Source organism: Medicago sativa, chromosome 7 (assembly GCF_051527215.1).
Source record: "Medicago sativa cultivar Bolivia chromosome 7, Bolivia_mono, whole genome shotgun sequence".
In the NCBI taxonomy this organism is placed as follows: domain Eukaryota; kingdom Viridiplantae; phylum Streptophyta; class Magnoliopsida; order Fabales; family Fabaceae; genus Medicago; species Medicago sativa.
In genome coordinates, this window is record NC_140755.1 from 77,964,054 (window position 1) to 77,980,575 (window position 16,522).

General features: G+C 33.6%; 1 protein-coding gene across 2 annotated transcripts; it reads left to right on the plus strand.

Annotated features, from left to right (window-relative positions):
* The first annotated feature begins 2,688 nt into the window (after positions 1-2,688).
* On the plus strand, positions 2,689-10,999 carry LOC146908788 (chorismate synthase). Of its 2 annotated transcripts, none has more exons than XM_085726451.1 (10): positions 2,689-3,534; positions 3,640-3,738; positions 3,917-4,119; positions 4,311-4,504; positions 4,692-4,797; positions 6,505-6,800; positions 7,944-8,357; positions 8,535-8,616; positions 8,729-10,288; positions 10,633-10,999. In XM_085726451.1, exons 1-10 carry the CDS (start codon positions 3,473-3,475, stop codon positions 10,782-10,784), a joined length of 3,168 nt encoding a protein of 1,055 aa, XP_085582577.1. In that variant the 5' UTR covers positions 2,689-3,472; the 3' UTR covers positions 10,785-10,999. The 2 variants fall into 2 exon arrangements, with proteins under 2 accessions (XP_085582577.1, XP_085582578.1); XM_085726452.1 differs by having other exon boundaries at positions 8,538-8,616.
* The last annotated feature ends 5,523 nt before the right edge of the window (positions 11,000-16,522 follow it).

Below are 16,522 nucleotides of genomic sequence, written 5' to 3' on the forward strand. Positions count from 1 at the left end.
ATTTTCTACTGTCAAATTCGGCCACCGAAAATTTTCGAAACAGAAGCCCAAAATAAAACAGGTCAAATTCGGTCACCATGCTCACCAATTCGGCCACCGACGTTGACAACACCAGAACTTCAATTTCTTCAATTTTGAGTCACTTTCACAACATTGCTGATGGTTTATACACCATTAAACCCGCTTATCACATATGTTTTGAACTTTTCACCGCAACCTTTACTACTATAGGTGAAAATCACTAGAACTCTATATGGAAAATGTAAATTCTACCGCGTGTCCGTGCCTTTCTATGGTGTTCATCACAACATTACTTGCCTACTTGTTTGCACATCAACAAGCTCGTGTTGTAATTACCCTTTGGAGCTTGTGAAAAAGTCGTAATGTCAAGCTTTGGAAGTCCATGGATAACTCTCTCTTATATATAAACACTAGTACAAAGGCCACACTAAATGAATGTAGTTGTATGCAACGAGCAAAGACACTGACACACAATAAAAATTATGAGCAAACTTGGATCAAACCACGGGTTGACATGATCAAATGTAATGTAGATGCAACTGCTTTCAACAATAACTATTATAGGGCATGGTATGTGTTTCTGTGACTCTGTGTTTATTCTTACTTGGCAAATAGGACTTCTACTACTCATCAACCAAAATTTTAGAGGCTGAGTCATTATGCCAACTAGATGCTATCAAAGTGGTTATCTCGCATGGTATGCACGATGCCGCATTTGAGACTGATTCAAAAATCTTGTCTGATAGCTCTTGCCACCACCTTTACTCCCATCAACGAGTTTGGTGATCTTGTAACCTAATATAGAAGTTTACTAAATAGATCTAACTCTGTAGTGTCGAATGTTAGGAAGCAAGCAAATTTAGTTGCTCATAATATTGCTAGAGTATTGATATCTCACCCTAGCCCCGTATCCTTCATCATGTAATGTCTACTTTGTATCTGTTAATTTTTACTGATATGAATTAACTTTGACTTTGCTAAAAAAAAAAATTGATTTTTGTCATATCAATTGGATAACTATCGTGAAACATTCATAATTGTTGATCGGGAATTACATCAGAAATTACAATGATCCATCTCTTTTGAAAAATGTCAATTGGCAATGAAATGAAAATAATTTTTGCAATCTCATATTTCCATCAAATATAGTAACAAAATTATCAATGATCGACAAACATAAATCAATAATTCCTTAAAAAAAACATGAATGAATAAAATGAGTTATGACCGTGTTTCATTTCACATATATTAGTTGTCCTATTATATATAAGAATTGTCATATAGTTTTTTTTAGAGAGAATAGTTTTATATAGTTATAAATAGTGAGTACTTATAATGACTTTTGAAATAATGGTAAGAAATTTGAAGAAATAAGTAAACTTCAACTAGTCTGTCCTAATTTTTAATAGACAAACTCCAACTTCTCTTTAAGTTTTATTTCTCCATCACTCAAGAGAGGGAGGTGGTTTTGGGTTATTTTTTGGCCTAAAAATCACCCTTATGAATCTTTTATTCTTCCTTATCTTAATCTAAATAAGTGGTTTCTACATAGATTTATTTTTTTCTTTTTGTGTTTTTCTCATGATTTCGTCGTCTTAATGCGGCGTTGTGTTGTTTGTCGTCTTGTGCGGTATTGTTTTATTTTTTGTCTTTGCGGTATTCGATTGATTCTTAGTGAAAGATCAACTTCAGCAATTACAAATTCAATAAGATTTGAATGTCAACATTACTGATAGAGACACGAGTATTTCGTGCATTTTAATTTTATCATATTATGTAGGTATTTTTCATTGTACGTGATTAACATGAGTGTTATGAGTTTGTTCATAAATTTATCATTTACGTTTTTAACGATGTTAAATATATGGTTGCATTTGAATGAATACATATCATTTTGTTTTTATCAAAAAAGTGACTTTCACAATGTCACACCATGCTTATGCACACAAGCATATTTTGCTCATTTTTAGCAACTTTTATAAAACTCAATTTTTTAATTTTTTTTTCCTTCAACTTTGAATTTGATGATACAATAGCTTATTTAAGTTATTTCAACCATTACTTTGGTATCCACGCTGCTACATCACAATTCCTCTGATGAGGAAAGAAAAAAAAAATATAAAAAGTTCATCATTCTACGAAACTCACGTAAATACTTTAATTGATGATGCTTTAAGTGATTAATTCTAAGTAAAAAGAAAAAAGAGAATAGCGATTAATTTTTATATATATCCAAAATAAAGAGAATAGCGAATAATTTTTCTCCTAAAAAAATATTTAAAATAAATTTATCAATCTAACGTTTACACATATTAATAATAAAAATAAATAGAGTTGAAAGTATAATCCGAATTAAATGATCATAATTAAATCATTAAAGATATATACACGACGAAATAAAATATAATCGAACATTATACCGTGTATGTAAATGAAAGATGTTTCAATTCAAAACAAAAACGATCTTATATTCAAAAGATATCAATCATGTTTGAACTCAAAACCGAATCAGAAAAACTTAAAATTTATTTTTTGAAACAGAAACTTAAAATTTAATTGTTATCTTTTACTATTAGATCAAAATTAAGATTTAGATAAGTACGAATTTTTAATCTAATCTAATCTAACTTACAAATTTAAAACCATAGGTAATAGGTTACTTGCTCTAGATAATAGATAATAATAACTCCATAATAGCAACAATCTCTCTCTACTTTCTCTCTCTTCAAATCTCTCTTCTCGCTCACTCCCTCGTCCTCAATCCCGATCCATCTCTGCAAAATCACCCCCAAATTCTCGATTTCACGCTTTTCCCTTCATTGATTCTCTCATTAACCTTCGATCCGCATCGTTAATCTTTACAATTTCAAAACCCTAATTTTCTTTCCTTTTTCAATTTTGTATTTTTATCGCACAAACCCTCAATATTTGAAATCCCTTAGATTAGATTTTCCTCGGACGTAAATTTCATGGGTATTCCACAAGTTTTTGAATTGAATCTCTATTTCCTTTGAATCTGTGTTCTAGGACGGTTTTGTGTATATACCAATCTTCACGTTTCTTTCGGGAATTTCATTGAAGGAGAGAGTAGTTTTTTCAATTTTTTTGGTGGTGGTTATTGCTAGATTTTCCTAAAGGTTGAAGCTTTAGAGGGTTTTGGATGATGGGTCTTGCAGATTGAGCTGGATCAGTGACTGGGATTGCTTCTAGGTTTTGAAGATTTTCATACAAGTGCTTTTAGAATTGAATTATGAATAAGCAGTGATTGTTGGACTTAGAGTTGAACTTGGTCAAAATTTCAAAATTTGAGCATATGTTGTGAATTATATGTTTGATGATGACTAGGGCTCTTTAAGGGTTGTAGTAACACTCTGCATTGTTCGTCGATTTGATATATTTGACATTGGTTATCAACTTTGTTTAACATCAAGTATTGTGTGGAGGGAACATAATGGATTTTGAAAACGAAGATCAGAGCTTGTTGGATCAAGCAACTGATAGTGGATTGCAAAAGTAACTTTCTATCTTGTTTGATTAGCTTGTTGTATTTATTTTTGACAATGTTTTAATTTGAAATTTGATGCATGTTATAACACGTATTTGTTGGTGGTTGTTCAGGAAGTTGAAAATTTCATACACGAGAGAGTTTTTGTTATCGTTTAGTGGATTGGATATTTGCAAAGAGTTTCCAAGTGGGTTTGATCGGTCACTTTTAAGGTATAGGATGCTATATCGGTGGACGCTGCATTTAATTTTTCCTTATTATATATATATATATATATATATATATATATATATATATCTATGTATGTATGTATATGTATATGTATATCAATATATTGTCAATTTATGCTCTTTCACTTATGTGTTATGCCTTTTTTTGCATGGAAAACAGTGAATTTGAAGACGCTTCGCTGGATCGACAGAGAAGTACCGGTGCTCTGTCAACACATAGTTTCAGACGCAATGAATACAGTTCATCCCCTCCAACCAGAGGGGATATGAATAACTTTTCGCGGGGAACCCATGGAAAATGGGATTCTCGCTCTTCTGGACGTTCAGACAGAGACAGCGATTCTCAATCGGAATGGGATTCAGGTGTTTACGTTTGACCATCAAAAATACTGTTTTCTTTTTAATTTTTAAAATACAGTAGATCTAAATGCCTTTACAAATATTTGGATAAACATTGAATTCTTCTGTGCCTGTCTTTTTAATGGGTGTTTGGGTAGCAGTTTATCGTAAGTCAAGGTTTATGTTGATCTATTATTGTCAATGTCAATTTACAGATTCTGGAAAACGTTTTGGCAATCAGCCTCGTAGATCATTGCAAGGTCCTGAGCATGATGGACTTCTAGGTAGTGGTTCTTTTCCAAGGCCACCTGGGTATGCGCCTGGGTCGTCTGCTCCTAAGTTTCGAGCTAATGACAATTACCAGCCAAATCGATCTAATGAGCCGTATCATCCTCCTCGCCCATATAAGGTTAGCTCAATTATCTGTAGTTATTTATTTCTCAGACAGATATATGTTGGCCGAAGTGTATTATTTATTACCTCCAAAAATTCTCAAATCTCAATCATGTATGATTTTCATTTGATGTGGTGAAGCTATGCACAGTAATTTGATTAACTAAAAGTCTGTTATAATCATTGCTTTTGATTCTTTCTAGGCACCTCACTCGCGTAGAGAAACTAATGACTCTTTCAATGATGAAACTTTTGGTTCTTTGGAGTGTACAAACGAGGACAGGGCAGAAGAGGAAAGAAAGAGAAGAGGTACATGTTATTTCTTGAAGATATTGTCAATTTGTTTAAATGACATCTATGTATCTGATTATTTGAAATATATAGAAACTGTACAAATACAACTTAAGGAGATTCTTCCCATTTATGGATGAGATTTGTCTCTCGTTTTTTAAGCTGTACATGCTCTATTTTAAGAAGGCTAATTATGTAGAAATGCATGCTGCACAGCACTTTGTCTTCTGCACTACATAAAACCTGTTAGAAAACCATCACGAAGTTTGATGGGGCCTGAGATAATGTTGCTGTAGGCCTATTTAAACAAAATTTGGGTTGCTGCATGGCCCACTAACTCCCTTTCAAATTGTTTGGTCTGATCAAGAAGCATCAATTTGCCAAATTGAACTGATGACCAACGAGGCTGAGAGGCATGTCCTTGTTTAAGACATTGACAAATTGAAGGGTTGATTTATGAGTGAGAGATAACATTTGGTTGTTTAAGACATTGGCAAAAGCATCATGAACAGAATGATGGCTCACTGCACACCTCAATATATTTGGTGTTCTCATGAAAATCCGGATTAACAGCGATTTGATTAGCCTTGCTATTGTATTGGGTGGTGTCAGATTGAATAAGTTAATCCAAGCGACATGGCACAATATTTAAACTTGCGAAGAATCACATTGGTTTGTTGTTTTTCTGAATAAAAGACCCAAAATGCAACAGCTGAATGATTAAGCTCTGTAGTGCACAGAAGATACTATTGTGCAAAGGAGGCGAATGATGTTGTATTCAGTCTCAACCCCACAGGTATCCCATCTCTAACCAGAAAATATGAACATACACATCATTCTAAGTTTGCAATGAACCAACAGGACAATGAGATGAATGAATCCAACACTGACGAGCTGAAACCTAGCTCTACCAAACTGAATCAAACTGCAATTGGGTGGGGGTTTTTGGGGGGGTGGGGGGTCACAATCCACCATTGTAAGTTTGGTTAGGTCAGATCTGGTCATGTTGAGTCAAGTCTGGAGAGATTTAAGTAATACCTGAATGCTCAGTGCAAAAATCAATCAAACAAAGCTAGGGATCTTGAATTGAGAAATTACCCTGGCTGTAATTCAGGAAATAATCTGAACCCGTTTGTGCAACAGGAAAGCCACTGATATGATTCCACTTAAATAAACTCTAAAATTTTCCGGTGCCACGGTGAAGAAAACCAAAAGAATGCGCAAATAAAAAAGTAATCCTTTGAGATAGAATGCTTTGATAAATATAAGTTCGAATGAGTTTTGTATTATAATTATGATTATTTGAAATATATAGAAACTTCACAGATACTATTTAGGGTATTCTTCCCATTTAAAGACGGCATCTGCTCTAGTCAAGTACATGAAAATAGAAATGGGAATCCCTCAATAAAAATAAAATATTGGTGCACACCAAGTGGAACACATTGTCTGCTGCCGTATTCAGAACACAAAATCCAGAATATAAAAATACACCACAATGTTTACGGGCCTGGGCTGATTTGGCAGTAAGCCTCATGTCCTACCAACAGATATTGCGGTATTATTTGTATGTTGCATTTGTTCTCATTATTTATTACCTTAATGTTCTTTCATAAAAAAAATATTTATTGCCTTAATTATTATCTGTTTAACTTTGTAATTATGGCCATTTGTATAATCACGTCTAATATATTCAAATTCAATTAATGAAATCATTTTTGCCAGCCTCTTTCGAATTGATGAGGAAAGAGCAAACAGAAAAGCTCAAGTTGAATCCAGAAAAGAGTAAAGCGGATTTCGACCTTTCTTCACTTATTGATGATGATTCAAAAAGGCTAGTTACTCGAAGCAATGATTCAGTGGAGGAGTCTCCTTTGACTTTAGCAGCTATAAGCAATGATGAGAAATCTTCTTCCCTTCCACATGCTTCAGCAAGACCACTTGTACCCCCAGGTTTTGCAAGCTCAATGTTGGAAAGGAATACGGGTACCAAAATATCCTCAAACACTCATGCAGCAGAGGTAACTAGTTGGCATACATTGTTTTTTCACCTTGTTTATGGCCTTTAAATGCTGTCATCTTTAGAATGTTAAGCTCAAATATCTATTGCCTGACGTGTTAATTTGGCATGCATTTCTGTTTTACTTTCTTAGTCGTAATTGTCGATATTGTCTTTTCTAAATGTTATGTACCTGGAGAGGGAAATTTTTATGTATGGTAGAAGGTTGGTGTTTGGCAATGGTATTGGAGAACTGAGTTCTTTGTGATGTTTTTGGGATGGGAATCATTGATGAAATTTTGTAGTTCAGTTCACTATGACTTCTCTGGGAGCATGAAAGTTTTGAAATTTCCCAAAGTCTATCATTCCGAAGCATGTTCTTAGAGCGTGGTCGTAGAATAATATTCTCTGTTGGAAGAGCAATCTTAATAGTATAAAATTCTATAGTTTGAAAGAAAAGGGTGGCTTGATTCAACAACACATTAGTTTTCTCAATGCTGAGAGTTTGATGTTGACAATTGAGTTAGAGTCTGATAGAACAGCATGTTTTGACTGTGAGGTTTTGTTTCAAATGTTGGGTTATATTGTCTAATAGCGACAAAAAAGTCTTAAAGGAATATTTAGGTAGCAACTTCCCAATGAGAATGAAATGGATCAAGGCCCAATAAGAATGAAATGGATCAAGGAGATGGATTATGGTAGTGCACTGTAACTTCACTGATTGTTACCAACATTGTACGGGAGGACTCAACTGGATTATGATATAGCATTTGAAACTACCCTCTATTAAAATGTTCAGTATTCAAGTTCCAATATTAAATCTCGACATTTAAATTTTGTATGTTAAAAGTTTTCTATTTAGGGTGTTAACCTTGACTGGATTATGATTGTCTTTACTTATTGGATGCCAAATCAACCTGGAAGATATTGTAGGATTTCGGCCATTATTTCTTGCTTTCATGCTGCTTTTCCCCTCATATCAACAGAGAGCCTAAGTAAAGACAACATCGACATGCTGCTTTTCCCCATATCAACAGAGACCCTAGATATTGAGGACCCAGTTTAAAATTAAATGAAAATCCTAATAGTTTTTTTGATAAGTTTCACTACATGCTATTATTCATGTCTCTTTCATACATGTTTGATTTCTCTGGTGCTTATGCAGGCTGGGCAACTTGTGCCTGGAGATACCAGAGGTAGCTATGTATTCAGTATAAATCCTGAAAATAAAGAAGGAAAATTACCAACCAAGCAAGTGGATAACGATCAACAAAATCTTCAAAAGGCAGATATAAATGTTTCAATCAACAATGAGAAAGAAGATATTTTAAATTTATCATATGCTGCGGATATCCCCAACATTAAAATTGGAATGAGTGATCAACTAAGAAAGAGGTCTGCTCTTTCAGAAGCCTTGGAAGCATCAGATGACAGTAAATTTATTCAACTTAATGCTGAAGTAAAAGGAAAGGAGGCTGTTGGAGCAGCTTTCAATCCTGAGAGTTCCGAGTCTATCCTATACAAGCTTTTTGGTAATGCTTCAACGCTAACCAGTGGCATATCAACTAGTATTGTTGAGGTAATTAAAGAAATTATTGTAATATCTTGTACTTGTGATGCCAAGAAAGTGTTAACTGCAGTTTGGCAGATATCTTTCTGAAAACGGATACTTTACCTATTGGGCTAGATGTACTATGATTTGGACTAATGCTTTGTTTTAACTTTACTATGAGTTTGACTATTTATGCTCTTATAGCAGCCCGATCGTAAAGCAGATGAGACATGGAGTCCACATGCCTTCCAATCTTCAAAGTTTGCTCATTGGTTTGCTGAAGAAGGTATGCGTATGTGTGAATAAATACTTAAGTGCTTCAACGTTTTTATGCATTAAAAGTTGTACTTAGTAAGATGTTAACTTATCTTCTTCATTTCCCACTTACCTTAATGCAGAAAAGAAGCCGATGGATGACTTGACACCTAGGCCAAATGACTTGCTTTCACTTATTGTTGGCGGTGAAAAGGGCGGGCTGCAGGTTTCCGGTGTAGAGACTACCCATCATGTTGCACCGAATTTTACTTATTGTAATCCTGAACCCGCTGGTGAGCATGTGGCAACAAATGTAACACATACAGCTATTGTCAACTCTGAGCTATCACACGAGAGCGATAAACCCGAGATTTTACAAGCAGTTCTTACATGTGAAGATCTTGAACAGTCAATTCTATCACAAGTTGGTGAAAATGGTTCATCATCTCAGCAGCGCTTGAAGGACAAAGACTTTGGTGCAAAGACTGGGAAGTCCACTTCAATTGATGGTCATGCATCCGAACACCTTCTTTCTTTGTTACAGAAAGGATCCTTACATAAAGATATGGAACTATCATCTGTTCGAGATTCTACTGACATGGTGCACAACACTGAAGGAGTAACTACTGGCAAATTTCTTGATAATCCAGAGGAAGCAAACGCCGATGCTTCTAATCCATCAAAAACATTGACGCTGGAAACACTTTTTGGATCAGCTTTTATGAAGGAGCTGCAATCAGTTGGAGCACCCCTTTCTGTTCAAAGAGGTTCAATTGGATCTTCAGGGGCAGATTTTTCAGAGTCTCAGTTGTTTCCTTTCCCTACATCAGAAAATTCTCATCCTCCTCCTGCCGAGCTTTCACTAAACAGACATGGAAGTGGTGTCTTTCCATCAGAACAAACTCATCAACCCAAATCAAATAGATTTGAAGAGCAGTGGTTAGGTTATGGTGATTCTCATGGTGATGTTAATCCATCAATGCTTCACAGTGGAATTCCTAAGGCTAGTGGTTTCAATAGGTCTCATGATATTCGCCTCCCTGAAGAAGATAACTTGATTTCTGCCGGTGATCCTCTGCAGTCCTTTTTATCTGTTGGAAATTCGGCTAAGGCAGAATTGTCTCAAGAATCACCTGTTGAGATTACTAGAAAACTGGCAGCTCTGAATTCTGCATTTAGAGACGAACGACTTATGAGAAATCAAGAAGGTCAAGCATACCCTCGTGGTCCTTATGATATAAGGGAACCTGGTATTCCATATCAAAATCTTAACCCCCACCGACCTTCACAACTCCAACCTCATCAGCTGAATCACTTTGGTCCAATGTTGAATCAACTGGATTCACATTCTCCTCATATTAGTTCTTATATGAAGCATGCGGCTTCTGAGGGCATGGTTCATCATGGCTCTCCAACCAACCGTCAATTTCCGGGAAATATGCTTCGTCCTCCTTTTCATCAACCAAGCAGTGTTGTAACTGGGTTTGATCCTCCTGCTCATCACCCTCTGTTACAACAGATGCACATGCAAGGGAACCTTCCTCCACCTCATCTATTACGAGGTTTCCCAAGGGGTGCCACAATGCCCCCTCATCCCAGTAATCCGATGGCTGGTATTATGCAAGAACCAAACCCAATGCAAGGCTTCCCATTTGGTGGCCAGCAGCATCCTAGTTTAGGTGGCCCTGGAATGCAATTGCAAGGTAAAACATTATTTGATGTGCATTGCTAGTATGCTTGCCTTATATTATCATAGCTTCAGAGAGATATTAATCATGGATTGTTTTTCAATAATTTAGTAGATTAATGTTATTGGGCATGATCTCAAATCCTTTTCTTTAGTCCATGGATTAATATATATGTCAAATTTGTTGCAATTCAATTTTGGATATTTGATCCTTCTGAAGTTCATAATTTTTCAATGGTTGTGGTTATTTATTTTTTCATAACAATGAATTTAGTGGCTGTATTTTATACTTATTGGGTTTGATTGATCTTTTAATCTTCTAGTTCAATTCCTGATGCCCATTTTTGGTTATTTTATTAGCTCCTGCGGTTGCTGGTGGAAGGAATCATCCAGAAGCACTTCAGAGGCTTTTCGAGATGGAGCTTAGGTCAAACTCAAAGCCAATCCATCCTTCAGGGCACAGCCAGGGGATTCATGGTCATGAGCTAGACTTGGGTTTTGGCTATAGATAGTGTATTTTCATTGTTGATGTGTATACTATATTGTATTCACCAAATTACTGATCTATAACACTCCTGCATGAAAGTTGATGGGGTTGCTGTGTTGTTTTTCTTCGAAAAAAATTAACTTTGTTGTAATTAGTGGATTCTCTTCAATTTGCATCTTACTGGTCTTCTTTTTGTCAAACACAATCATGATGTTTCAAAGATTTGAGTTTTGGAACAAAGATAGATGCTGAGCTGAGGGGGAAAACATTTTTATGTTTGGGATATTACACAATTGAGGCAGTAGACTGTCAATTTCGAAGGAAATGATGGTTCTAGACAGTAGACTGTTTCCCTTTTTACCCACTACCTCTCTTACTCATACTTCTTTCGGCATGAAAGAGAAAATAAGCTTACTAAATCCATCCCCAAATATGGTATTTCTTCTTTATTTGACATTTTCTTATTTGCCAAAATAAGAAAAGATGTCAAAAAAACATTCCCTATTAAATTTTACATTTTTTCGTAGTCATCAATTGTAATAATCTCTCAAGATAAATTTGGCATTCATTAAGGTTCTACCTGATTTAGGAATTATTCTATACGGTTGTATGTAGATGTTATCCAATTCACAAAAAAACTAAAAGACGAAATTAATCTCCTAAAATGTAAATTTAAAAAAAGAAAAAGAAAATTAATTCCTGTCATTCAACTTGAACAGAGACTTTTATATATAGAGATGAATGTAGTATTAATAATAATAATAATAATTTAATTTTCAACTAGGGTAGAAGAGATACTAATTACAAGTGATAGGTAAAAGAAGTCCAAAACAATGGCTAATTATCATAAACTTCTTATGTATTTCTTACTTACTTCTCACTATTTACAAATGGAAAAATGCATACTTTTTCTTTTGATATTTTTTCTTTTTGCAGACAAGATTATTACTTGAATTTACCAAACGCAGATGAATAACGTTGTATATTTATAAAAATATAAAAGGTGTTTTAGCAGAAAGAAATATTTGAAAATGTAAACAATTTAATCTATGCGGCAGGGGCCCTGTAGGCCTGTAGTAGTGGTTACACAGCTACTTGAACTTAAACTAAGCAGAATTATTGATGTGTTTCCACCTAACCTTAGTATTTGATCAAACATAAGGAATTTATTTTGATTTCAGGGCACTGCACGAGAAAGAGGAGAGACAGAAAGGAGGGTTTACACGAAATCAGTTCTCCCTTATAACATTTATTTGCAGTTTTGCATGTATTATGTATTGCCAGGCTACTTATTTCCAATGTTAACCTTAATTTCGTTGTATGTGTTTGGAGGGAGGGTTTAGGAGGGGAAGAGAGGAGAGAACTTACTTTTCTTTTTAAAATTATGGACTTTATAAAATAATTTTTAGAAAATTGAATCAACAACATGATAAATAATCGTATAATACTTCAAAAACACTTAATTTATTTTAGGCTTAATTAATGATTTGGTCCCTTAAGTTATTTGTTGGTTACATTTTGGTCCCATAAGTTATTAACGTTACAATGGTCCCTTAAGTTATTTGTTGGTTACATTTTGGTCCCATAAGTTATTAACGTTACAATTTGGTCCCTTAACTTATTTTTTGGTTTCGTTTTGGTACATTAACTCTTCCTCCGTCAACCACTCTGGTCCTTTATGTTATTAGAGTTAAGGGATCAAAACGAAACCAAAAAATAAGTTAAGGGACCAAAACGAAACCAAAAAGTAAGTTAAGGGACCAAATTGTAACGTTAATAACTTATGGGACCAAAATGTAACCAACAAATAACTTAAGGGACCAAATTTTAAGGTTAATAACTTATGGGACCAAAATGTAACCAACAAATAACTTAAGGGACCAAATCATTGTTGGAACTTGTGTTGAGGGTCTGCTGCAATAACTTGACCGAGAAGATGATGAAGATGAATACGATGAAGTGTGCACCTAAATTCCAAAGATTGTTGTATATCTTGATTGTTGGGAAGAGGCTGCTGCACTTGAAACCTGAAAAGTTTAATAGTTATGCATGTAAACTCAAAGCGTATGGGGTTGCCATACTAACCTTTAGGTTCGATTCGCCCCCACCAATAACTGTATATTGGATGCAATAAGGAATGACCGGCGAATCCCCTTCAGGATACTATGAGTTCCTTGACGTGTATTGTACAACCACACCAAGCATATCTCCTAACAGTATTTTACAGATTTATGGTTCCAGCAATTCACTCATGCATTAGAGAATTGATGGATGATTTAGAGTAAGAGAATGATGGAGAATTATGTTGTTGTTCTTTTTTTTGTGTGTCCAACTAATGCCCAAATGCCAAGCATTTATAGTGCATTATATGACCCTTCATATGAGAGAAAACACCTTTTTGATTTGAAACAATGTTTTGATTTGAAACAATGTTATGGTTCATTTCCAAAGACATCATTCCTTGTCAATCATTTCGTCAACTTATATACTCTTGATAGTATTCACCAACTATCATCAAACCATGACACACTTTTGTCAATTGAGTATATTGTAATAATGCACAAACTTTTATGTCATTACACCTTTGCCATAACAATATTTAACATGCATTTCAATTTGAACTTCAACTTTTCTTTTATATCTAGCCAAGATATATCATACATTGAATGCATTAAACATACATAGCAAAATAAAAATTGGTCATAAAAGAATGTCATAACCAAACTTCATAAGATGGGATTAAACATGTAAGTCATATACTCCACATAAAATTAAATATAACACAATCATTTTGATTTTAGTTATCATATAACTAATACATATATCATAAATTCATTGTGTTAAATTCAAGTTTATGTTTAAATATGTTCAATACTAAATTTCAATAAACAATGACATAGAAGAATAAACAATGAACCAAAATCATTAATATTTTCTATGACTTTCTTCCATGAACATATATCAACTTACAATAATTCAAAACATACCCAAATTATTTTAATATCATGATAAACAAGAAATTAACCATTACTTTTCATATTATCATGTAAATATAATATCAGTACAATATTAATGATAATAATTTCTTACACAAAGTAAATAATATCATTAAATCAACCACTTGATATTTTGACAATTTATCTACACTACTTTCATAAATGAAATAGCGTTTAAACATTCTTAACATATTACTATACTCATCAAAATTCATATACTTGAACAATTTCTAAATCATGTATATATATGTCACCACATGTTAAATCTAACATATTTATATTTACTTAGATACTATACACATGCATTTAGAACACCAAATATTTCATAACAGGTAATCACTTATATGCACATGATCTCATGTTCAAATTAACATCAAACAAATTTCAAACGATAAATTTCATACATATCAAAATTTATCATGCTTATATTATCTACAACCACATGTAAATTTAACAAAACACATCACATATGAAATATTTATCCATAAATTTCCACAACGTATATTCATAAATGGAATTTGTTTACCGTTCACCGTAGTCATGGATGAAAATGTAAGCTTTCATCTCTCCCAAAAATTGCAGCCTTTAATCACAAGTAAATCATAATCGAACCTAAAGATTGTTGGAACTTGTGTTGAGGGTCTGCTGCAATAACTTGACCGAGAAGATGATGAAGATGAATACGATGAAGTGTGCACCTAAATTCCAAAGATTGTTGTATATCTTGATTGTTGGGAAGAGGCTGCTGTACTTGAAACCTGAAAAGTTTAATAGTTATGCATGTAAACTCAAAGCGTATGGGGTTGCCATACTAACCTTTAGGTTCGATTCGCCCCCACCAATAACTGTATATTGGATGCAATAAGGAATGACCGGCGAATCCCCTTCAGGATACTATGAGTTCCTTGACGTGTATTGCACAACCACACCAAGCATATCTCCTAACAGTATTTTACAGATTTATGGTTCCAGCAATTCACTCATGCATTAGAGAATTGATGGATGATTTAGAGTAAGAGAATGATGGAGAATTATGTTGTTGTTCTTTTTTTGTGTGTCCAACTAATGCCCAAATGCCAAGCATTTATAGTGCATTATATGACCCTTCATATGAGAGAAAACACCTTTTTGATTTGAAACAATGTTATGGTTCATTAAACATCCCTTTGTCAAAGGTTATAATCATATACACTTGAATCAATGCAAAGGTTCATTAAGCACCCTTTTGCCAAAGGTTATAATCATATACATTTGAATCAATGCAAATGTTCATTAAGCATCTCTTTGCGAAAAGTTCCAATGTATATGAATGATTCCCATGAAGAGTTACAACTTTTGATTTAAAGTGATTCCATTATTTTGGAAATCACCAACAATCATTAATTAAGCCTTTATTTTAAAAAACACATTTTACATTGTATGTAATTTAAAAAATAAAAGTGACCCCTCCCCTCTCTCCTTGTTTTGTTTACTTGGAATGGAGATGGAAATGCTTACTTGTTTTGTTTCTTGTGGTTACATCTTTTAATAGAAAAATATACCCATGGTATCATTTGGAACACAAGGTTGATCAAATAGTAGTTCATAGGCATTGAAAGTCGAGGTGTCAAAAAGATCTTACAAAAAAGGATAACAAAATTTCTCAAAAAAGTTTTATATTTAGGGAGAAAAGTAGTATTTGATATTTTAAAAATTTGAAAGAAATGATTAATGTTCAAATAATATATCAATTGTATGTAACCCTCACTTGTTTGATCTTACTAGTGTCAATTTCGTTGGAATAGTTTGACTTCTTCAATTTTTACTTTTAAAATATTTTATAGTGTCCGTCCTTAAAAAAAAATAATTTTTAATTTTATTTTTGTAGTGTCAGTTTCAGATTAAAAAAAATAATTTAGCCTTAAAATGAAAAGCTATTCTTAATAGCTTTTTCAAAATCTATTTTTTCTTCTTCTAAAAACAAGGAATTCATGTGTAAGAGTTTCAATTTTTTTTTTAAAAAAAATGATTTTTTAAACCCAAAATCTATTTTTTTAAACCCAAAATCTATTTTTTTTTAAACTAAAACATACACACCTTAGGTAAAGCTTAGAGGATAATTTTGCAAAACTTGTTGACGCCAACACTATGAGTAACTCATGCAAGTGTATAACCCATCATGATTTAAGTCACGCTCGGCACATGACTTAAGTCAGCGTGAGTTAACTCACGTTGGGTTCTGTTATGAGAATAGAACAACTTCATAGGAATTTCCAAAACTCCATTTGCGGTTTTGATCAACAAAGTTGTGATTTTCTCCGACCTTAAGCCATTCAACGTCAATTACAATCCCAAAATCTAGCAAGTGCGTATTATCCTATTGCATTAGTTTTTTTTTTAATTGAATTGTTAGATTTTTTTGGATAAATTGTCACATATTTATGTTTTGTTGATTTTTGATTTTATGATGTTAGATGTTTATGATTTGATTGAATTGTTTGATGTTGATTATAGTAGAAATTGTTGATTAGAGTTGAATTGATTGAATTGTTGTAGAAATTGTTAAAAATTGTTAGGAATTGTTTGAAATTGTTAGGAATTTGTGGTAGAATTTTTAGGATTAGAGTATGTTTTGATCTCTGATGTTTGCATTGTGTAGATATGTCTTAGAATCAGGGTGATGTTCGGTTGAAAAAGAAAGGTGGGAAGAAGAAAGCAAAATCGACTGTGACAAGACTCATAATCGAACGCGACAGTTCCGTAAAAAAAACAATTCGAAGGTGCCAGT

Coding starts and splice junctions, on each gene's coding strand:
- LOC146908788 (XM_085726451.1), top strand. CDS start 3,473: ATGGATTTTGAAAACGAAGATCAGAGCTTGTTGGATCAAGCAACTGAT. Junction 3,535..3,639: donor ACTGATAGTGGATTGCAAAA/GTAACTTTCTAT, acceptor GTGGTTGTTCAG/GAAGTTGAAAATTTCATACA. Junction 8,617..8,728: donor TCATTGGTTTGCTGAAGAAG/GTATGCGTATGT, acceptor ACCTTAATGCAG/AAAAGAAGCCGATGGATGAC.